We start from the raw sequence: 24,722 nt of genomic DNA on the forward strand, positions 1-24,722 counted from the left end.
TTAATGTGCCTATAGCCGGCGGTGGAAAGTAACTTCTTTTTTTTCCCACTAGTTTTGAACCATAACTACACTAGGAATGTATCATCTCATCGCTGTCAGCTCTCTGTCGTTGGCTCCAGGCCCTGTGAGACCATTGGACCGGCTGCAGTCTTCTGTCTGGCTGCCGTCTGTGGAACAGACGGAGCATTTTGGCAGCAGTGTCTCTTAAAAGAGGCACTTAAGAGTCGCTCAAATGAGTCTTACTTAATGTTTGGCACAACCCTTCTGGATCTCTCTCAAGACCTCCACTCAGTATTAGTGGAAGCTTAATCACTAACCACAGTGGATGTCCTACTGGGTCAATATGGCGGTATTGTGTTTCCTTGGCAAAACACCCCTCTCCCTCTCTCTCTCTCTCTCTCTCCTTTTGTCCCAAAATCATTTCTCTGCAACATGATGGTAAGACTGAACATCAGTGTGCGTTTGCGATGTGTTTTAGAACACCGCTCCTGATAAATGAGAAACACAGAACACACCACAATACGGTTTGTTAGTTTTCTGGAACATCAGAGCTTTATTTCATTCAAGCATTAACTGCAAATGATGCAAGTTTATCACATGGCTGCTGTAGTAACAAATGGTGAGAGAGGGTTTGTTATGTTTGCTGGTTTAACTACTGGCTATCACTCACAAAAAACCCCAACACCAATAGTTCTTTTACAGCTAGTGAGGCGTTTTTTAACGCTTTGCAACAATGCTGAATTAAATACGGAAACAGAAGAATAAAGCTAAAATGTTGATCTCAATTAACACAGTAAAACATTGGTATTTAGTAGTGTCTGTCTGTAGTCTAACTGTAAAGTATTTGTTCATTCATCGTAGTTAAAGGCTGACATTTGTCTGATAAATAACTCTTACACCGACGCCTCTAACTCAGCCATTGAGGAGTTCAACGCCAATAAAAAAACAACTCTTTAAAACCAATCTAAAAAATATAAAAATCAAACCTTTCTGTATCTTCACTGCTTGTTGGCATTTTGCATCATTTCAGTCAGTTTGTTTAGCTACATTTGGTGCAAGACCTTCAATTTCCCCAAATCCAAAACCACTTAAAAAAGAAAAAAAAAAGATGAATAAATAAAAACATAAATACACCAGGCTGTCTCATAAACAGTCATGAGCAAACCCTCTCTGGTGGGACACACTTTGATGAATAAAATGCAGACTCTTGATGAGGATTTCTTTATGCATGTCAGCAGTTCAAAGTCTGTGATATGTCCGGCGGCTGAATGTACGTTCATGTGCGTCATCATATTCCATATGTTCAAAATATATGTGCAGGCCTCCCTCCTTAGAGGCGTAACACCATTTATAATCTTACCGTGTGAAATCTACAACCAAAACATCCTTCAAAACGGGTCACATTGTGTGGAAAACTTTTTGTGTGGTTTCATATATAAACTCTGCGGAGCACCCTGATGCATGCGTGTCTGTGTGTGGTCACCAATTAAAGTGCAAGGTGAGAGAAAGTGAACCTGCCTCTTGAGACAGACGGATCGATAGCACAGCACTGTCGGCTCCAGGATGGCAGTGCTGCAATCTCTTTGCTTTTTAACCTGAAACCACTCGAGCAGGCTGCAGCAGCCCTGCAGTGCAGCCGTCCCCTCTGGTTAACAGGTTAGAGTGAAGTCGAGTAAGCCGGGCCAGGCTGCTGGGCTCTGGTCCAGACCCGGTTCTGGGTGAAGTGTCCTTTGCTAGGTAGAGTTTGGGAAGCAAGGATGTGCAACAAAGTCGTCATGATATGGACAGCCGCAGACAAGATGAGAGGAGTGAGGGCAGATTGTAAAAAAATGTCAAATAAAAAAGGGGCAAAAAGAGGGGGACAATAATTAAAGTAGGTTAAAGGGTGAGAGTGGGGGGGGGGGAGGATGAAGAACGATTTAGAACTCTTCCTGGTCATCCTGTGCCCCTTCGTCAATTTCTTCATCCTCTGGTGGTGCAAATCCGTCCTGTGGAAGAAGGCGGAGGTCAGTGTACGTCAGGATGAGAAGCCTTAACATTGGGTTTTCTTTTTTTAAATCTCTGCTTGTTGGTGCTATTGATACATTTCCCTCCTTCTTGAGTTTGCATGTGTCCTTGTTATGTTTGAGACATTACATCATTCTGCAGTGCACGGGACCGATAAAGCAAGAAATGCAAGCGGTCACTACATGGGCTCCGTGTTCATCACCTTAACGGTTCACTTTTACTTTGGTGATAATCGGACCTCTTTAAGAGTCACAAACGCTGCAGATGTTTGATAAACATGTAAAAGTGTAATGTCATTTAAATGTATTTTTCTACACTGGCATAGGGTGAGGTCCACTTTGTAAATCAGTGTTTCATGTGCTGACCTCTTGGTTTGACTAAGCATCTCAGGACGTTTTTAGGTCCGTTGTTTTTATACCCCAAAATAAAATAAATTGATCAATCAATTAACAAACACAAAACCAGGTGTCAATAATCGGGGTAGAAAGCAGATTTCTTTACCATGTACACCCATAAGCAAGTTCCTAATTGTCATTTTGCATGTGCATGACAAAGACTTCAGTCAAGGGTTGTGTGTTGTCATGGTCGTGCTGCTGTGACGGCGGTGCAGAGGGACGCAAGGACAGATCGTTATACATAGAAAAGATGCATTTAATTCAAACTCAAAGTCTGAATGTAACTAACACTGACACAACGTAAAAGTAAGTTCCACTTCCAATCCTCCGTACTGACGCATGTGCTCTGTGTGTGACCCGACTGCATTTACCTCTGTAGCGTACAGTACATCTAGGATTTTGTTGAGGATGGGGCTTTCTTTGTCCTGGCAGAGGAGCTCGATGTCCCTCAGCTTCCCGAAGTAGAAGTCCCTCTCCTTCTCCAGGCCGTCTACGGTCAGCTTCAGGTCCAGCAGCTGCGAGCAGAGAGAGGCGGGTCAAATAGCTTGTGGGTATGAGACAAACAAAACAACTGTGTACTGTAATATAGAATGAATAACTATGGCCACTGATCAGACAACAGTAGCTACAAAGCGTCTATGGAAGGGTAAATGCTGTATTACATCATCAAATAAAGCTTTAAAAGCATAGAACTTATTATTTTTTGATAAGATACTTCACTTATTCTATCAACAGACTTTCAAGTAGTCTGTAACAATTAAAGAATGTGTTGAGTCGGTCCAGACAGATCGGATTAATGTCAAACGAGTGTCTTGCTGCAATTTTGAGACACTTTATGAACACTGAAGGGTACAATTATCCATGTAATTTAATGCGAGCCCTGCGCTGCTACCCCGGTGCGATGCCATGATAGGAAACAACAGGGTGTGTTTGTATTTTTAGAAATGGCCGGACAGATGAAAGCAGCTGGTACCTGCTGGTTGAGCTCTAGGAGCTCAGAGTCTCCTCCATTGCGGGTTATGGGAGCGGCCTTGCGGCCTCCTGCTAGGTTTATCTGCCTCTGGGGGGTGCAAACAGTCTTTGGTGTCGTGGGAGACGTTCTCAAGGGGCCTGGAAGAAAAAAAACACACACACACACAAACGTTGGTATAGCTACACTTGTCTGGATGAACGTGTTTGGGCTGTGTTGTTTTAAGTCGGCTGCGAGTTGTCGGTTCGAGATAACAGATTGAGATGCAGCCGTCGGCTCTGGCTCTGTAATACCTCAAGCTTTACTAGCATTACATGAGCATACATTTGACCAAACGCATCTTTTTATGCTTTAGGTCTCCCTTATTTTCTTTTACTCGTATATGCAAGTACATGATTGCATTTGGGCTGCAAGTTCTGTTAAACACAGTGAAGGCACTGACAAAACACGTAGAGCTATTGTTGATGTACTGCTGATCTACAGAGGAGAGATAACATCACCTTGACTCTTACCATAACCTTAACTGACTTCCAACTTTAAAACCCTAAAGCCAAGTCCTAACCGACAACAAGCCCGTCTTCAGGAGATGAGGGCGGGTCAAATTGTCCTCACTTTGCAAAGGTTTCCTCGGCTTCAAGGCCTTAAAAACAGTACTGTACAAAATAAAAAAACACAAGCACAGACACACAAAGATTCAACCTCAATAGGACGTCTTTGCAGTGTGCTTTGATTTTTATTAAGAACACCTGTAGCGTCAAAACATGTATACTGCCAATCACTGCTCGCAGTTTGAAATAAAGTGCAGCCATGAAATTTAATCCATCCCTTAATATAGAGCCTGGAGAGAGCACTTCTGCTTGAGACAGCTGATGATAACTTTTACACTTCCCTCTTCATTTAATCCTCTTTTGCCACTTATTTACATGCAATTACAAATTTTGATCGGCTGACTCTGATCGACTATTATTTAAACATAAATATTTTGTGAAGTGCACAGGGCTGCTTTTGGAGAGACAATGTCCAGAAAACTTGTGACATTGTGAAAAACTATTTAAAAAGATGTGTATTGTGCTTGTTGTGTAGCTGCGTACAACTACAGAGATACGGTCAGAGCCCCTAACACGGCCCACAACCAGCAAGAATACACAAATCCATAAACCAGGTAACTCACATTTTGAATGAAGGTAAAACACACTGCAAGCATTGACGAGCACACACCCCACGCACACACACACACACGCCCTATGCAGGGGATGTTACCTGAGCGAGAGGGTCTCTTAGGTTTGTGGCGAATGGGTTCATCTGTGTTAGAGGTTGGGATGTTTGCATGAAGAGGTGACAGCAATGAAATGAAGCCTTTGGGTTCACACACAGCCGATAGTGACGTACGTGTGTGTGTGTGTGTGTGTGTGTGTGTGTGTGTGTGTGTGTGTGTGTGTGTGTGTGTGTGTGTGTGTGTGTGTGTGTGTGTGTGTGTGTGTGTGTGTGTTTAGTGTACCTTGGTTGTTGGGTGGAGGCGGCGTTCCCTCTTGGCCCTGCCGTGTCATGAGAGGGTCGTATTCTTTCCCATCATAGTTGGCATCAAAAAACTTCTTAAACCACTGAAGGAACTCAAAGTTGTCCTGGAACTTCCCCTTCACCAGCCTCTCCACGGAGATGATCTGAGAGGAGGAGAGGAGCACAGAGAGGTGAAGCGTTGATAAAAATAAATATTTTGTAACTCCACAGCTACATTATGCAGCATATGTAGTCAGAGGTGTCTTTGATCGAAGATGTATCTTACGTCAACTTACAACTTACTCTGTTAACCCGGGGGGGCGATTCCTTTAATCAAATCTCGTCTGAATGTGTGCATGTTAATGAGTGTGTGTGTGTGTTCTCACCTTGTCCACATTCATTCTCTTGAATGAAGCCTGTAAGACCTTGAAGTTGTTGATGTATTCATGTTCCAGTTTCGCATTGAACTTAACTTTCTTCATTAATATGCACCCTGGAAACAGCATGTCCATGAACTGACAGTAAGCAGAACCTATGGAGGGAAAAAATGATTTACTTTTAGAGCTTGATGTACATTTTCAATTGAATTACAAACTCAACATTCAAAAAGAAAAAGTCTGTGTGTGTGTGTGTGTGTGTTTACCCGAACAGAGCTGCTCAATCTTTGTGTGTGTGAGCTGCAGAGAGTCGTTGACCCATGCCAACATGTCATGACGACTCAGGTTCTCTACAGTCATAGAGGTGGAATAAACATTCAACGCCATCCTCCTGATTCACAAAGACAAGCACACACATATCAACAGCTGAATGATTACATTACATTACAGTCATTTAGCTGACGCTCTTATCCAAAGCGACTTACATTTTAGATGCTATCATACCGTAGGCACAGCTACGGGAATGATAAACACGTATAGTCAACAGTTTGATTAACGTACGCAACTATATTCAGATTAAAAAAAAAAAAAAAATTACAACTTTATCTCAAGGGATGTCCAATCAGTGTTGATGGTAAATGCAGTCGATTGAAGCCCCAAATTGCTCAGTGCGTTCGAACCTGACGAGAGAGCTGCTAAATCGGTTCTTCTTCTTGCATTCTAGCTACATGTAGGCACTCCGCCAGCAGGAGATCTCAGCTATCCTGTCAAATATAGCACGGACTGAGGAATTTATTGCTTCATCGTCTACATCTACCCTCAAAACTGATGGGACATCCATGTAAACGGGGGTGATTCTTACAGCCATAATGGTCAAAACAAAATGCTTTTGATTCTTTGTTATTTGATCATTCTTTCCTATCTTTTGGCATATTAGTGCAGCATGTGTCCATCTTCAAGTTCTTGCACCTTTTGTATTTGTTCATGTTGAAAGTGAAGATTGGCCAGAGATGGCCGAGCGGTCTAAAGTCTCTATGTTCAGGTCACAGCCTCCCCTGGAGGAATGGGTTTTCATCCCACTTCTGACGATCATTTTTTTTCTCCATCTCGCTCTGTATCAGTAAAGGCTTATCTTAACTTTTCCTCCAGAGTGAGTGAAGGATACAATTCACAAAAAAACAAATGTTATTCCAGAATCCCGGCTGTAATGGGATGAGTAGAGCCGTCTCTTACAGAGCAGAATGAAGAATGACTGCATTGAAGGAAGGTTTCTAACGCTGTGCTGTAGCATTACTAAAGCTGTGGTCATAACGTGGCACAACTTCATTTCATGTTTTTATCTGACAATAAAAACAGGAACAAATAATATAAATAATTGGTAAAATGCAACAGGAGTTATTTTTTACAAAATAAACCTCTGATTCCAATAAATCTTTTATGTAAGATGGAAATATACTTAATTAAAGAATAGAATTTTTTCATTAAAATCATATCATCGTACAAACCATTTAATCGACTGCCAAATCCACAGCATTTCAGTCGATTTTATTTATGTATAATTTTGATATCGTCTGATTTTATTTGCCTCATTTGCAGTCCTGAAACGTTTTATTCCTGGTTCAACCTTTGCTTTAAAAGGTGCAGTAAAAATAAAGTTTATTATTATTATCATCATGACTAGGCGTCTTAGTAATATGTGAGATTTGATTGCTTGCTTGACTGCTTTATCGCCAGGCAATAAACAAATAAAAGAAAGCACACACACACACACACACACTTTACTCACCTACGCTGTGTGTGTGTTTGGTGTGAACTGTTCAAATCTGGTTGTGGTGGACCCCCTTACAGAAAGACCTGCGGACAGAAACACCTACCCTGTGAGATATCAGTGACTCTGTACCATTCAGACTGCACCAGGAAATCAATCATACTTTAAAAGTTATTTATTGAATCTGAAACTTGTCTTTGTATACCCCCTTTAAACCTCTGGGTCAACTGGTCAGAACCATAGCCTGTATGATCACACCGGTTTAGAGTCCTGCACAAGAGCTCCCCCGCATGGTCACAAAGAGAAACACCACAGATGAACGTGCAGCCAGTCACTAGTTCACTCACTACTAGGTCACTAATCTCTGCAACAGTTAATCCGTTTAGCCCAGGTCGAAAAAAATGCAGTAACCCACTGTGGTGCACGAAGGCAGCCGAGATCCCCAGCAGGAGGATCCAACAGGCATAAACATGTAACACAGCTACGATTCATCCCGCTGACAGCTCCAGACCAGGAACAATCCAACAATAACAAAGCATTTCCTCTGCATTCAAATCAACACTGTCCACCAGGCAAATGCTGGTGATGCATGTGCCGGTTAATGCCGCAGTGTCCTTTTAGCCCAGAAATCTACTTTGACCAATTTGTAGGTTTAAGATTCCACAATGGTTACAAAACGGTTTATTTCAGAGTTTATTTTGCTTCCACATATGAAGCTAACTGCACACACAGTAATACAAATAACTATCCAGTCAGTAAGACCTCTTTAGATATGTGGAAGACAAACATGCTATTAATAGCAAATTAACACAGAGCATCAGGTCCACCACAACCAAGAGCATCTAGCTGTTAACTTCATTTTCAAATTACATCAGTACGTAAAAACCTAAACCTGGACTTTCTCAACTTTCTCCAGATCTTCAACATATTTTGTTGCATTTTACTCTTTATTATAGTTAAGTTTGTGGTAATAATAACATAATTCCTAAAAGCTTTTTCTTTCCTCCTGTTGTTCACCCTACCAAATTAAGACACACAAATAGGATGGGCTATTATGCATTTGTTAAACCTGGCTTGAAATTGTCAGTGGTCATTATATTTATCAACACAAGTTCATTTTAAGAGATCTGTACTTTGTTTTAGATACTTTTGCAAGAGTGCAAATATGAATAAAGAGATATCAAATACACAAATGGCAAACAATACAAACAATATTTAGGTAAGTTGATCATATCTCAAGTTGCTTCTGAGTGAGTTGCATGTAGTTATAGGTATAGAATATAAAATCACAAGTAACATTAAGTGTATATGGTTGATTCAAAATGTTCAATGATTAGGATACGTCCATAATATTAGACATAATGTCCATAATATTAGACATAAGGTTAGAATGTTGTAATGATTGTATCAGCAGTTACAAAAACAGGTTTAATTCCTATTTCAGATTACAAAATGAGCATGTAGGATGAATATAATTATAATAAGTAAAAGTCATGCAGTAGTTTTTAAGTCAGCCTCATTTACTTGATTGTTTATCTTATTATCAAATAAAGGAAATCTGACCACCAGTTAATGTACCTCTTGTTGACAGTCATTGTACGTTGTATGACTTATATACCGTTATAAAAGTACGTCATAACTCAGGTAAACCCTCGTGCGTTCTAAGCCTAACGTCCAACGTCACAGCCCGGTTCAGATCGGAGCCAACGGTCCGTGTTTGTGACAGTTGACGTTACAGCCTCGGTAAGTGCGACAGTCACCGTGCGACGGTACGTTACTGTCACGTTAGCTCCTAGCTAACACCGCTAATGTTTACTGCGCGTGGATGGTTTCTGTTGAATTTAGAGAGTTCCCACCTAATTTAATTCCACCGCAGTGATGTTAGCGAACTAAATATATCCCATCGTGTAACTAAGACGAGACTTTTGTTTTCAGCCTCACGTTAAGGCCTTTTAGATAAGACACACGCACATTGGCAACGCAGAATAACTGTCAGCTACGGGAACGAGACAAGTATTTACGTGAGACGTAAATGAAACTAGCCGTTAAATAAACTGTTTTCATACGTACAGAAGCCCATTGTGAGTTAGGTTGAGTTAATATTACTCACTGAAGTGCGACAGTGTTCCTCTCTCGTCCCGTTGTGTCTGGTGATGGGCTTTACTGTTGCTATAAACCGACTGTTTCCTCGGCGAAGTTACGCGAGACTGCTCTCACACCTAAGCCGCTGAGGCAGTACGCATGCGCAGAGCAGTTGCAGGATTTTCACATTCATTTCATTGCAACTGGTGTTCCCATTGACGGCCATGATGGAGACAAAAAAAATACGTATTCAGATCCTTTAATTACCAAAGTATAACAATACTTTATTACAAGTAAAAGTCCTGATTTCAAAAAGTTGACTTAGGTAAGAGTACAAAAGTATTATTATTATCAAATGTAGGGTACTTAAAGTCAGTGGTGTAAAGTAACTGTACCCAAGTACTGTATTTAAGTAGAATGTTGAGGTACTTTTACTTACTTCAGAATCAAAATGTTCTGCTATTTTATACTTCTCATCAACCACATCTCAAGGGAAACTTGTTACACCTCTATATTTATCTGACAGCTGAAGTTACTACACAGATTAGGATTTTACAAAAGAACATATTATAAAAGATGATACTGTGCCATAGTTAAGCTCTGTAACAGTATATAGAGCAGTTAAAATGTTCTCCAATTCAGTAATAATAATAATATATGCTATATATAATAATTTAACTATCGCAATGTGTGCATTCTGCCTAAAGTGTAGTTTTACTTTGATACTTTAAGTATATTTTGCTTCTAACTTTTGTACTTTTACTTATGTGAAGTACAAGTGTTTAAAGAATGACTCCTTTCAAAGTGTTATATTATATTATATTAGCACAGTAGGGCACCACAGCAACATTTGTATTATTATCATTATTTTGTATCATTATTGTGATTATAATGATGATTATTATTATTGTATTTATTTTAGGTCATATCCATACAGATCTGCACTTTAGAAACATTTCTGCTGTTTTCCTGTCACACTTAATATTTATTTTATTGCAATCTGCAACAAAACACAGATACACCTTTTCATTGCTTTTAATTAAATTAAATTTGCAATATTGTCATTTATACCCTGCACTTTTCTGCATGTGTTTCAGCTGCGTCCTCATCTGTACTTTGTATATTATTTCATGATACTGTTTTTGTTTTGCCAATGTATGTCAGACATATTTTCCTTCAGTATGAATAGTTTGATATCGTCTTATTGTCCTTTTTCTAGTTCATTTCAATTACTGAATTCATCTTTTGCTAAATTGTATGTGTTTTTTTACACAATACATACAATATCTTTTGAGGCATTTCAGAAATAAAAAGGTGACACATAGCAACCAAGATGTTATTTTTTCCCACTTTATTCTTTTTTTGTTAATGGTGTGGTAAGAAACAAGCAGCCACTTACAGATTCAACAGGTTCACTGTCCAACACGACAAGAATCTACAAACACACACAGCCACCAACCAGTCACAGCGACAAATCCATCCAACATTAAAATAACGTTGTTGTAGGTAAAATAGTTACAAAAAACAGCACCATTTGTTGTGAGCTTGTGGAGAGATTTCACTCCTCTGTCTCCACGCGGTGCTCTTCATGCATGGGGGGGGGGGGGGGGGGGGGGGGGGGTTGCACGGGTGACTCTCGTATTGGCACATTTATTCTTTCAGCTAAAAAAACAAAACAAACAAAGATCCTAAATATATAGTTCACAGACAAGAAGACGTGATCATGTATAAATATAACACTGATAGCAGGAATGAGACATCATCAGGAGGTGAGAGGTTCAGTGGTTCCCTTCAGACTGTGCAGCTCAATCTTCCTGCTCTGCGGAGACCAACTGCTCTAACTAAATCCCTTTTTATTTCCTTATTAACAGGAAGTTTACTTTCAAAACACGGCCCACGACATGCTACTGAAACTCAACAACTTAACATAATTTCTTGCAGATACTTTCCATTTCTACGCACAATCTGAGGCCTCATTAATCAGCTGTGCAGGTGAGGCAGGATATCTCTGGGAAATGCGAGTGTTGTTTCAGTTAGAGGCAGTGAACATAAAAGGATGGAAAGATTCAAGTCTGACTCTATTTAGAGAGAGTAGCTGTAAAAATCACACAGTGTTTTGAAGCAGTTGGATTTCATCACCACACATTTCACAGTTCACCCATTGGAAATAAAAACACTGTCAGAGGAACCCACGGTGCAGCAGGAAGCCGAGCACAGTGGGTGTTTAATCACAAACAGAATCCACACACACGTCTTCATATGAGTGTAACGCTATGTTGTCTACAGTGCACTGGATGTGTGTGTGTGTGTGTGTGTGTGTGTGTGACAGGGGTATAATAGATATTTCACAGAATTCAGTTCCACTATTTTTAAATAATTCATTCGACATCACTTCAGTTCAAACCATAAAAACTGTACTGGTTTTGATCTTTCACAGTTTGTTTAATTTGCGTTGTCTTCGAGGGATACGAGCAGGGTGGTAATGAGCAGTATGATCAGCTTGAATTTAGCGAAACATTTTAAATTCATAGATAGCCCTTCCCTCTTGTGTGGTTATTCGGGTCAGTCACTCTAATTAAGACAAATTAGATTCGTAAAAGTCACTTTGGTAGATCACTGATCATCAGTTAGGTCTTCACCAATCACAGAAACATGCTTCAATTTATATTCCTCCCTTAACTTTAATCCTGTGACTAAGAAATCAGTGCAGTTTTCCTGGTTGCGTAGAATTATACAAAACAAGGAGACTCGGACGGGCGTAGCTCCGGCTGCAGCGATTACCAGATACCACTGGAGCGACCGCCGGGAGGGGCCAGGATCCGGGCCGAGGACCTCTTCGGGATGTGGTCATCGACCTGAGACCCTGAGAGAAGAACAGAACATAAAAATAAACAAAAACTACAGTTTTAAAGAGTATTACTAAACAACCACAGTGTTATAAACTTTATTCCAGGCTACCTGAGAGGCTAAAGGAGGACTCATGGAGGTCTCGGACTCCCTGGTGCCCGCGAGGACAGCCTTTGTTGGCCGCATCTTCTCCGTCTATTGGGCCCAAACCAAGCTCCTTCTTGATGGTGTTTGTCACCTTGGCCACATCACCAGAGTAGGCATCCCTGTCAACCCCTTTGTAAGCCTGAGTCTGAAGCAGAGAGGGAGGAGGTGAAAGGTCAAATGTAAATTCAGAACAAACGAAATACAGGCTTGGGATGGTGATTTTTAACCATTTTTAATGCTAGTCGTAGCACAAGTTTAACTGAAATTGGATCTAAAATTGAAATGTCCTCTTCATGAAGGCATGTGAACACACACTTTATCATCTGGTGTTAATGGCTAGAAAGGGTATTAAGTAATAGATACAATAATAACAATTATATTTATAACACTCTCATCATGGGTTGAAAATTGAGATGACAACATGTTTATTTGACCTGACAGTTATGGGTCTAATCTTGAAGAGCATCCTCAAGAGTAGAATAAAGCTCATGGTTTTTGGCTTTTACAGATTCTGAAAATATCCATATTTTTCAAAAGGAGCAGACTATAGCTTAAGCTGACCCAGATATTCTGTTCATGTGCTCACAAATGTGTCACATCTGTTGTGAAATACCCAGAGTTTACTTTAAACATGGCTACCAAACGGAGAGACAAATATATACTTCTGGGATATATAAATAACTTTACACATAGTATATATAATATGCAGAAAGCATAGAAAAGTAATTCCCATAAAAATTAGCAGTACAAACCATCAGTGTCGTTAAAACAGAACAGAAACGCTGCAGAGGCTTTTTTTGCCGACAGCAGCAGCAGAAAAACGGTGTCAGCGTACAGACAGAGCAGGAGCATTAAATCCTTTATATAGACTGCCAAACCAGCGCAGTTAGAAACAGTAGGATGGGTGTGTTCGCAGTAGGTTTGGCTGCCAGCTAACACAACAAAGCACACCATGAGCCCTGGTGTCAGAACTACTCAGTGTGACACACCTTTTCTCTCTGCACCATCTTCTTGTAGAGGTAGTCGGGGAAGGTGCGCTGAGGGTAGAACTTTCCGGATCCCTCGGCACACATGAACACTCCGTTCTCACACACCAGACGTCCGCGGCTGATGGTGACCAGCGGAACCCCGTGGCAGCGCATCCCCTCGTACAGGTTGAAGTCTCCGCCCTGCACCTGAGTGCTCACGGAGATCGTCCTGCGCAGACAGGACACTCAATGAATCAAGAAGCAATAGTGACGGGCTGTGAGCGGCCATCGTCGTGTTGGGAATATAACTGCGTATACCTTGCTGCGTCCGGGTCCCAGACCACCAAATCGGCATCAGCCCCGGGGATGATGCGACCCTTGCGTGGGTACAGGTTGTAGATCTTAGCAGCGTTAGAGCTCGTCACTGCCACAAAACGATTCTCATCCATTTTCCCTGTAACCTGCAGGCGTTCATGTATTGAAAACATGTGAGGCGAAATACAACTAATCTGTGAATTTGAGTTGACAAGGGTTCGTTGGAATATAATTTTGTTGTGCTTGGTTTGGATGTGTGTACTTTATTTCTTCAGGTTATTATTAAATGAATGCATTAAACATAGGCCAGTGCAAACACAAATTGACACTGAAGGCAACACTTAAAAAAATAAAGCACCAAATTCAAAGCTGAAGATGTCCATAGTCGTCTATGGTTGTAATGTGTATTACTTTCCAAAATCACAACCTACACATTTTTCTTCTTCAGAGTTTCCAAGGCTGTTTTAATATGAATAATATATCGTACAATATTTTACCTATAAGTAGCTAAACCTGCTATACTCTGCAACAAAACCTGAAGCGATGGACATGGATCCTTCCTGTTACTGTCACTACGATGCATGCTACATAATACACACAAGCTTGCTTGCAGGTTATGTGTGTGTGTGTGTGTGTGTGTGTGTGTGTGTGTGTGTGTGTGTGTGTGTGTGTGTGTGTGTGTGTGTGTGTGTACGTACCACTCCCCTCTCCCAAATGACACTCATCCTGTCCTGGACTCCAGCCACTCCATGAGGGATCTTTGTGAAGTCGTCCTTGCCCAAAGCTCTCTGCTTCATGCTAAATGGACGGTGCTCTGACGCCACGACACTCAGAGAGTCACTGGAAACAAGATGAATGTCATCAGTCTAAATGATCACGAGTCTCTGATTGTCAGTGCTGTATTTTAGCAGCTCGTTCCAGTCTGTAGTGAGCACATACTTGCCCAGCAGGCCCATGAGGTAGCTGGGCGTGTTGGGGTCGAGGCGGAGAGGAGGGACGACGACGTGGGCGGCGGCATGAACCCAGTCCTGATGGTAATACTGCATCCCGTTCAGCACAGCGTGACCTACTGTGGTCTCCGCGTGGACCACCTTACCTGCAGAGACAAACAAACAAAGAGAGAACAAAAAGCTGTTTGTTACAAAAAGATCAATCTATCATCACCACTGTCAAAATCTTCATGCTATAGTGTCTTTTAATTTGACTCACCTTGCATCTTAGCAGCAGCGATCATGTCCCCAGCAGACATACTGGACACATTCACAAGGTAGATCGGGCAGTGAGCCTGCAATCACAAGTGAATTCATTGATTTAATCAGTGACATGCAGACAGGCAGGATATTAAAATCAAGTTTTTTTGCATCTGTTTACCCTGTTGGCGATGGTGATGGCTCTGTGAGTAGCCTCAGACTCCAGCTGTAGACAATAAGACAGACAACTTTAATAAGTACTCAATAGAAATGTATATTTCAGGTCTTTGTCATGAACTTCTATTAAAAAACAATTCAATATGTGTGTGTTCGTGGTCAGCTTATTTCTCCTTATGGGATTTATAGATTTCTATGTAGACCTATTAGTAAGGAAAGTTGTGTCTGAGCATCTCCATCCAGCCACTTACTGTTTTAAATGCCTAAATTGAGTGGCAGAAGTTTTGTCAATATCAGGCTTCAAATCTCGATAATCTCGTTAATACCCTTAAATAGATTTTTATTATCATCATTTTAAGCATACAGAAAGAAAAAAGGAAATAGAAAAAAAAAGCATAGAATCCAAACTGTTTTATATTCAAGTAACTTTAGAAGGACGATATCTAAATGAAAATAAGTGATAAGGAATAACCTCTAATTTACCTCCTCTGGTCGACTTATCTCTATACCCTCCGGTCCATTGATGCCTAAATCCAGAGCCTCTTTGGCACCCTAACAACACACACACACACACACACACACACACACACACACACACACCAACGTAAGTTCAATTCATTCTGTAATTGTTTCTTCAATATTTATAAAATTCACACATACAGGTGATTAAAGAGTCTACTACTAAAATGTGCAAACTAGCTAATGTCCAGCATAAAAAATTCTGGAAAGAATTAACTTTCATGACAGAGAAAAACAGTATTTTCCTGTGCTGGACATCTCTCATCAAAAGGAAAACCCAGAGGAATGTGTTGGGGTTATGTGATGTGCACCTCTGCCACCAGCTCTCCGTTCTCGGCGTGGACACGAGCAATGGCCCCGATGTCTTTGCAGGTCTGCAGCGTCTGGTAGAGCTCCGAGTCCCTCAGCATCATCGTGTCTTTGTAGGCCATGAACATCTGGAAAGAGTTCACTCCGTGCTCCCTCACCAGGGTCTCCATCTCGCTACGCACCTGATCCCAGCACAGAGGTAAGGGGCCAAAGAGAGAGTTTTGGTTTTGTATTACTGGCAAAAGGCAGACAGTGAAATGTGGGCGTGGAGGGAATAAGAAACTGTGTTGGTGTGTGTTTGTTAGATGAGGCGTGAAATGAGCTTTTGGGTTGCAGCCCAGAATGAGATCACATTGCATTCACATTGGGGAATATCAGAAGTCCCACACAGATGATCACTACATAGAAAAATCGATATCACTCACTTATAAAGCAGTAAACAGAAACGTGCAGATAAAATAGTCAAACTACACTGCAGTGAAATCGGTCATCAAAATTCAGATTAAGGGTACTTTCCCTTGGAACCAACTAGGTGATGCAGATGATCACAAGGCACAAAATCAATGCTTCTATGTAAATAAGTTTCAGCTACTTGTTTATTGTAATTTCTTGTAGCACTTGTCAAAGTCATGATATAAATACATGTTTTTCTGAAAATAATGATTTAAGTCCATATACTTCCATAGCTGCAGTATTAATACTAAAGTAATAAAGTATTGTTAATGGAAGAATTAAGTCAATTTATAAGTGTGAGCTATTATAAACTGGTGAACTGGTAGTTCATTATAAAATATCAGTAACACATTGTAAACTCAATATATTTAGGTTTTGGTCGACATTTGAAAACATCATTTTGGGCTGAGGCAATTTTAAGAACATTTTCTAACCTTCACTACAGCAAATCATTGATCAGTTAATTGAGAATAACTACCAGATGAATTGACAGTGCCAATAGCACTTAGTCGCAGCCGTAGTTGCATTACATCACGGTATTACAAGGATGTTATTAACAGCTAGATTTTCTATCATTAGACATGGCGCGTGCACATGATTCAGCACAGATATTAAAGCCAAAGGCTGAATGAGGCACGTTGACTCATAGAATCTGCCTAACGTGCCCAGTGAGCATGTGCGGTGACCTAGTTCATGTAAGGTTTAATCTAGGTCGTTTCACACATAAATGAAAAATGCTATGGCTGCGTTATTAATCATTCGGAGAGAATAAAAGCTTGAGGAGCATAAGGGGAAAGAATGATGTCTGTTTGTCAAAGATATAAGTGTTTCCATGCTGTTCACATGTGGACCCCCCCCTCTCTGGGTCTTACCTTCGGCCCCCACCAAGTCACCCCGACATGCAGGGCGTAGTCGCAGCATGCCTTGGCGTCGGCCAGAGCTCGGCAATTCTCGTAGGCGTCCAGCAGGGAGCAGTGCTGTTCAGGCAGGACCAGGGCCATCACCATGGTGGTACCGCCCATCAGAGCCGCCTGGGTGAGGAGAGAGGGTGAGGAAGGAAGGATGGAACGGAAGGAGGGAGATAGAAAAATGGGAGGCAGAGGAAGTAAAAAAAAAAGAGAGAAATTGCTTAAAGGCGAGAACAATGATTCCACTGTAAAGCACAGAGTCACTGTTTGTCCTGGTGACAATGAGCAACAGTTCTCCCTCATGAACTGTTTTCTCATCGTCATGAAGTCTGCTTGCTACTAGTTGTGTACATTGTTCGGTTGTTTTTTAAACGTAGATGATGCACAAAGACGGATTTGTTGTACTGATGTTTGATGAATAGCATTGTCTTAAAATCTCATGTGGATTGAACCAAATGTTTGGCATAACAGAGACAAAAAAAACCTAATTAACTGCATTCAGTTCATGTTGTTCATTTGCCCCCTCCAGATAAACCTACACATACATTGCAAACTAAGAGGCTAGGAGAAGAAGATAAGTCTTATGAGTCAATCTTAAGTTTTGTGAATATGAGTCTTTAAGCAGATCGGAGGAGATGAACAGGAGACATGTAAAGGAACAGAAGAGGATGCGAAGCACCTGATGAAGACAGGGAAGAAGGAAGAGAAGAGAGATGGAAGACTGATGACGTGACGGGAGTTGGTCTGCAGTGACTCGTCTCAGTTGGCTGAATGGTAAATGCACTTTTGTGTCGCCATGACAACAGATACTGCTCAGCCATGCCTGTCGCATGTCCCCACCCTCCTCCTCCTCCTCCTCCTCCTCCTCCTCCTCTTCCTCAACCATTCAATATCCTGGAACAGAGTCGGATATTGCGCCGAGGAATTAAGGGAAAACAGGCAATAATCATCATAGTTGTGTATCTTTTCTACAACACCGCCTGCATGAAATGTAACTCAACGTGAACACGACCCTGGTTCATGTGTCGGCGTGGAGCCGTTCCACCGCGCTCCAGACACGTCTCAGACAGGGGCGGGGTCATCTGCTTTTGAGTGACAGCTCAACCAGCCAACTGACTATCAGGCTTCCCATTACCATAGTAACCAGTCCAAATCATCTGCAGCATCAGCATCGAAGGTCTCCGCATGTGTGTGTGCATTAAGATGATCATATATCACTGTCGGTGTGTGTGTGTGTGTGTGTGTGTGTGTGTGTGTGTGTGTGTGTGAGAGAGAGTGAGAAATCAGGGTACGTGGACACATCTGGGGATTGTGGGATTTATACTGTGTGTCTGCCCGGCCTGGATTAAAATTGACTGCCAGTACACTTCTCAAAAAGGAGGGATTTTGTGAGCAGAAAAAGAGCGAGAGAGGGTAAGAGAAGAGCTAAAAGAAGAAAAGTTGTCAGCGTGAGTGTTAGAGTAGCAGACTTGCAAACTGTCTGCAGGATGAAATGTCTTTCATTCTGTCCCGTTTCCTCTTTAAAGGCTGCATCTGTAACTACAGTCATCATCAGCTTCCAAATTTAGACTGTTCGACATTACAAATCTGCTAAAGAGATCAAAGAAGTACCAAAATACGAGTGCCCGCAGTTCATAATACATAAGCAGTCAGCGTTGTTCTGATGAAACCGTTCGTAACTGGTGTTGTTGAGCAAAATGAAGCCGTCATCCGACAGACCAGCGTAGAAACCAGCACGGACTAGAAGGCTGTTATTTTAACCTCAGTTGTTCTTTACACCCAAATCCATCCCCACAGGTTTGTTCTTACCAACAGATTTATTATTTTTAAATTCCAGACAAGATGAAATTCCAACATTTCTGAAAATACCAAATTTGGCAAAATTAGTATAATCATAACCATAAGAATCTTATGTCACAAGACATCTTGGATTTATCTTTACCTACTAATTAATATAAACCACATGTGTTAATATAAGCATTAACTGTGTGTTGTGATGAATGTTAACAGCCATAATAATGCTCTTTAATGATTTTCCCACGTTATTTCGCAGCTGCAGCGATGGCTATGTAAGCTGACAGAAACACAGATTCATCATTGTATTCACACGGACCATCACGTAAGTAAACACACACATTTGCATGTGGTGTGTAGATGATCCTGTTATGACACACTACATCATCATACATCTACTAGCTCTCTTTGGTTCCTTAAACGTGTTACAGCGTATAGCTAAAGTGGATGGTGACACATAAACCCCAAACAATGTTTCTATCATGAATCCCCCAGTCTAATAAAGACCCCCGACCCCCTACTGTGAAGATAATCCCCGGGAAAAGAAAGTGAAACTGACAGACAGAAGGGGGGGGGGGGGGGGACTGTGAGTGTGGGTGAGACATGGCTGATCTGAGAGGATGAGAAGATCTTTGTATGGACTGTGGGAGAGGCTATCAGTGTCAGACAGATTACCACTGCAGCTCTCTGATCAGCCTGTATCAGCACCGCTCACACTCCACATTACGGCTGAACACCTTTCATCCTCCTTATCCTCCTCCTCCTCCACCTCCTCGCCTCCCCTGCCCGCAGAGGCATTGAAGTGATATCTGCAGTGCATGCTGGGAGAGATACAGAGCTGGTGTGCCATTTTAGCTGAATATTTGGACCTTTACGGACAAATCAGATCTGATCCGGTGCAGTTGGGGGAAGATGCTGTCACCGGTGGCTTCTATTCATACGTTTGCATTGACGTTAGTTCCTCTGTCGAGTTAGTTGCAGTAGTTAGTTGCTAGCTGTGCAACATGGGGAACAAATCCGAAAACCGGCAATTTGTTCTGGTTCACTGAGTTTATTACTTCTTAAGTTACATTCTACTAGGTAGTAACGTACCACTGAACATATATCAAACTTGTTTATTTTAGCTTGATTACTGAAGGAAATAATACTTTAAAAATACTAAAACACTCATCTTCCTGTCAGGTAGGAGATCTGTTCCCCGTACTTGTATTCACAGGGCAAATACTGGCTTAAAATCAGCCTAAATTTAGTTAAAAAATGACCTTTATATTGAATAAAACCTGTACTTGAAAAATACTTGGGAAATGCTTTGTTAGTGTGTAAATCTGGGCTCTGTGTGATACAATACAGCTCAATACCTGTACATGTATGTACAGACAGGTCTACCTACACTGCAGTACTACTTCTACCAGTCTGTTGTATACATCACCCTCCTGCTGCAGGTCAGTGTGAGTCTGTACCGGAGGGGAGTAGAGGGGAGCCTGAGGGGGGTGAGGCAGAGGAAACAGTTTGAGGGGGAGGGAAGAGAGAAGGATGGAAGGAAAGCATGAGCGGTAGCACAGTGTTACAAAGGGTTAGGAGGGAGGGAAGCCGAGAGAAATAGTTTTGGGCAACGCAGTCACCATAGAGACCTCACAATACTGCCATGTTTAGGCATGCACACACACACACACACACATTTGCTCCCTCTGATTTCCTCACATAGAGCGGGGGGGGGGGGCTAGTTGCCATGGCAGCAGGGTCAGTGGGTAGGGGTTGCTGCATACGGACGATTCAATCCCCCAAATTCCTCTCACCCGACTTCAGTTGGCATTCCATCAGACTGAGATTCTGCACTGCAAACTCCCTGCAGGTCATATTGTTTACCACCAAATCTAGTCTAGCTGATGTTAATAACAACCGTGTACAAATTAAATCACAATAAAAAAAAAAAGAAAGTAACATCACAAGAGCTGCAATTCTTATTTTATGCTGCATTCGTGTGATGTCGGAATGATCTGAAAAATAAGATCCCAGCTGGGAAAATTCCCTTCAAAGCCTCCTCAATTCGGAAATGTTGATACATGACTTGCCAATTATTCCCGTATTGCAGATACATTTTTTGCTTACATGTAATTTGTAATATGGAATTAGCTTGTAACCGTTAGCTGTAGAGTGAATGTTTTAATTATAAAAGGTATTTATTAGCATTAACCCTGATAACAAGTCAGGTAAAGACATGTTTTAGTGCTCCTCGTTGTCAAATACAGGAACAGCTACCAATGCGTTGTTTAATACCTATGAGCAGCGTCCATGTTGTTTCCACATTACGACTCAAAGCTCATGAACACACCAAAGTTTTCCCAACTGGGTAAATGGGACCTTCTGAGGAGCACTGGAATACACACACAACAGACGTATACATGTGTAACAATGCAATCATGTATTGTCCCAGTTAAACAATGAATAAAAAAGAACAATAACAATAGTGTCTCAAAGCTGTATAAGGGGTACGAGGCAAGAGAAATATTTGGTGACAGTAGCTTTTAATGGTTGCAATGAACTGCCAAATGCGTATTTGTATTTAGCCAAAGTACAAGATAAATATACAGCCACTTTAGGCAAAACACAGAAGCTACAGTATGTAATATCTAACACAGAATGAGCAAAGCTCTCCATATAGAGTTAAATATTGTTGGTGGCTTACATTTCTCCATCTGACATATTGGAAAAAACAACTATGACATCAATAAACAACACATTTCTTTGTCATTATCTTTATGTAAGGAACCAAATATTCTGAGGCTTATGTTTGATCTTGTATTAAACTAACACCACAGCAGGCCTGGAGCTAAAACTTGTGGGAAATGAATGCCTTGCTTTGCCTACATATACAAATCTCAATATAGGATTACAATTATATTTCAAACGTGTTCAGTCGGTATTACAAAATTGAAGTCCAAGCACCATGCGGACACTTTTCATCCTCTCAAATAAAGTTAACTAAGTCGTCTTCTGGGTAGTAGTTCAACAAGATAATCACACGAGAAGCAACGTTGGTCGTGAATGCACAATTGCTGTTAATTTACTTTTTTAGACAAGGCTACAAAATGGACGTCTGTCAATATGTTAGATCTTTGCTCCCAGGTTACATTATGTACAGCGACTGCCACACACCGTCACACACCCAGTTCACACCCTTAACCCCCCCCCCCAGAGATAAACAACAGCAAAAACAGCCCACTGTATCCTCCAACACATAACGCCGCCGGCAACAATTCCCCTCCTCTCCAAGTCTCCTAATTATTGAATAATCCTCTCTGCTCTGTGTCTTAGTGGAAAACATGCCGAGCATCCTGCATGAAATGAACTAATAAACCCCGTATGAATTAAAGACCGAACAGCTGTGTGTGTAAAATGTGAAGCCTTTGCATTCAACTAGAAACGTGTGACAGCTGTTTGCTTCCTATAGGACCAGTGTGAGAACACATGTTGTCATTAGTCTGGATGAACGTTTGAAGCCGAATGCAGGGTGAGGATCTGCATGTAGACAAGAGAGAGAGAGAGAGAGAGAGAGAGAGAGAGAGAGAGAGAGTATGTCTGTGTGTGACAGCTGTCTCTGGTTTCTAAATGTGTTAAATCACAGGCATGCTGAAGAGCCTCGTCATAACAGTCCTGTGTGTGTGTGTGTGTGTGTGTGTAGGTGTGTGTGTGTGTGTGTGTGTGTACCTTGGTCCCACTGTAGAAGTCATCCTGAATGCTGGCGTTCATGAAAGTGTCCTGCAGATGCACGCTGGTGTCTATTCCGCCCGGCAACACAAGCTTTCCAGAGGCGTCAATCACCTTGGCCCCGCCCGGTATCATCAGCTCCTTTCCAACCTACCGCAGAGAACACGAGCAGACACATTTCACAACTTTATTACGATGCATTTTGTCCCCATGAGGTGCATCTGAACCACCGGACACATAAGGACTATTAAGGGCCATTAAGGATATTAGTGTTTGGGTTAATGTGCTTTTAATGTAGTCCATTAAAATGAGAACAGAGACTGAGTGGTCATATTAAAGAGGGCCAATCAATGGTTCTCTGGTTGAGATCATCAAACAAGTGTTTGATTCTGTTTATTAGATTTGGTCTCAACATTTACTGGGTAGATTGGCAAAAGGTTTGGTACAGACATGAATGACTCCCAGAGGATAAATCCTAATTACTTAGGTGATCCCCTGACTTTTACTCTAGCGCCAATACAAGGTTGATTTTTGTGGCTGTGAGTGAAAATCGTAGTCATGAAATCTGATACAAACATTAATCTCCTCAGGATGAATAGTCATAACTTTGGGGATCCCTTAACGTTTGTCTAACGCCAACATCTGGTCAAAATTGGAATTTGTCCGACACATTTAGGACCAAATACCTGCAAAACCAATGACTTTCAACCGTACTTTTTGTTTGGAGCAAGGAGCAAATGTTAGCATGCTAACATGCTAAACTAAGATGGTGAACGTTATGCTTGCTGCTTAGCATCAGCATGTTAGCATTGTCACACCGCTAAAAAGCGCATTAGTGGGATGACGTCTTTTCTAGCCTCATTTGGCCAACTGATCGCAACCGTCTTTTTTTAGAGACTTTAAATTTGATATCATAGAAAACCTCTTGAGTCAAGAGAGCCGGACGTGCAGAAATGCTGACTCATTTCCAGGTTTTAGGATTCTTGCAGCGCTCCATAAGCCTCAACAAAGTGTGTGAGAATGCGCTGCCATGCAGTGGAGTGTTGTAGTAGAAGTACAGGTTCCTGAGTCAAATGCATCCTCTTCACATGAACCGATGCTTATTTCCATGACAACATTCTGTGAGCTAATTTTAGCATTCACTATCATCATGTGGAGCCACGGTGCTCATTCTCTTCATACTGTATTATTGTGAAATGAGTCACACTAGTAACAGCTGGGGATAAACTGAAGAGAGAGAGAGAGTGTGTGTGTGTGTGTGTGTGTGTGTGTGTGTGTGTGTGTGTGTGTGTGTGTGTGTGTGTGTGTGTGTGTGTGTGTGTGCATGAAAGACACTAAACTGTCAAGACAAATAAAGGATGTACATAAGTGTAGATGTAAATGCATTTGTGAGTGAATGTGGTGTACCTGCTGAATGATGCCGTTCTCGATGTAGACGTCTGCTTCCTGGGTGAAGTCATCGTTGACCACCTTCCCTCCCTTGATGAGGATACGCATCGACCCCATGTTGGCAGCCATAGTCCTACCAAAAAAAAATGCATCAATGTTACACAGAGAAAATAACTGGAAACTACAAAACTGTTCAGCTCTGATTCAGAGAACGCATTTCATCATAAAGTAAATATTTTTGCATAATGCCAACCAGTGCATGCTCATTCCCTCCTTCGCTTCGTCTGACTTCGCGGGGAGTTGGACCCGATGACATTAAGATGAACTATTTAGAGAAAGTCAATATTGTCGCTGACGGTCTCTTTTGCTTATGTAGGTCATATAGAGTCATCTGTATTAAATACAGACTGATTGGATAAACAGGTAAAAGTTCCTTGTGGTAACTTTAATAAAAGAAAAATCTTCTTTCCTAATTCAAGGTTAAAAGCTTCTGATAGTGGACCTTCAGTGACATTTATTTGTCATCTCAATCTCAATGCTGTTTAAGAGGTTACAGCCATTGTAAGACATGTAAGAAAAGGTTTTCAATTAAAAATGGCAGCTGTTTCTAGCTGCCAGAGCACAAAACGGGACAATCGTCCGTGATTACACCAGTGTTTTCTGCTAAATTACAGTTTCTGACACACATGCTGTCATTTTGTCTCTGGAGACAGAAAGCGTCCTCCAAGCTTTTAGTGCGTCCGCTCGGTCTATGAAATATTAAGAGTCGAGCTGAGAATCTATAATTTACCAATCTAGTACAGTATCTGCTGGAATATGAAAGATCCTCAGAGTTCTGCGCTGACTGACGTAAAGTAGAGGCTTCTTAAAATATACACAGTACCTGAATACTTACTAACATG

General features: G+C 41.4%; 1 protein-coding gene and 1 pseudogene across 3 annotated transcripts; both read right to left on the reverse strand.

The window, feature by feature from the left end:
* Nucleotides 1-545: 545 nt before the first annotated feature.
* LOC306711484 (microtubule-associated protein RP/EB family member 3-like) lies at nt 546-9,204 on the reverse strand. 2 transcript variants are annotated; one of them, XM_079180451.1, is made up of 8 exons: nt 9,125-9,164; nt 7,033-7,100; nt 5,513-5,637; nt 5,256-5,401; nt 4,871-5,033; nt 3,376-3,512; nt 2,774-2,917; nt 546-1,988 (listed from the first exon to the last, which is right to left on the reverse strand). In XM_079180451.1, the coding sequence occupies exons 3-8, from the start codon at nt 5,631-5,633 to the stop codon at nt 1,920-1,922; spliced, it is 780 nt and encodes a 259-aa protein (XP_079036577.1). In that variant the 5' UTR covers nt 5,634-5,637; nt 7,033-7,100; nt 9,125-9,164; the 3' UTR covers nt 546-1,919. The 2 variants fall into 2 exon arrangements, with proteins under 2 accessions (XP_079036577.1, XP_079036578.1); XM_079180452.1 differs by lacking the exon at nt 7,033-7,100 and having other exon boundaries at nt 9,125-9,204.
* Nucleotides 9,205-11,873: 2,669 nt separating this feature from the next.
* On the reverse strand, nt 11,874-23,949 carry LOC306711362 (dihydropyrimidinase-related protein 5-like; annotated as a pseudogene). Its single transcript has 12 exons — nt 23,839-23,949; nt 22,432-22,581; nt 16,894-17,052; nt 15,571-15,750; nt 15,224-15,292; nt 14,745-14,789; nt 14,583-14,658; nt 14,313-14,469; nt 14,072-14,213; nt 13,377-13,519; nt 13,080-13,287; nt 11,874-12,235 (listed from the first exon to the last, which is right to left on the reverse strand). The product of its transcript is annotated as a dihydropyrimidinase-related protein 5-like (transcript).
* Between the last annotated feature and the right edge of the window lie 773 nt (nt 23,950-24,722).

Source organism: Pholis gunnellus, assembly GCF_910591455.1.
Source record: "Pholis gunnellus genome assembly, chromosome: 19".
Lineage (NCBI taxonomy): Eukaryota > Metazoa > Chordata > Actinopteri > Perciformes > Pholidae > Pholis > Pholis gunnellus.

Excerpts from the sequence above, each read along its gene's own strand:
- LOC306711484 (XM_079180452.1), bottom strand. The coding sequence starts at position 5,633 with ATGGCGTTGAATGTTTATTCCACCTCTATGACTGTAGAGAACCTGAGT. Across the intron at positions 5,402-5,512 it reads GATTGAGCAGCTCTGTTCGG|GTTCTGCTTACTGTCAGTTC; the intron begins GTAAACACACAC and ends TTCCCTCCATAG. Across the intron at positions 3,513-4,870 it reads GCCTCCACCCAACAACCAAG|GCCCCTTGAGAACGTCTCCC; the intron begins GTACACTAAACA and ends TTTTTCTTCCAG.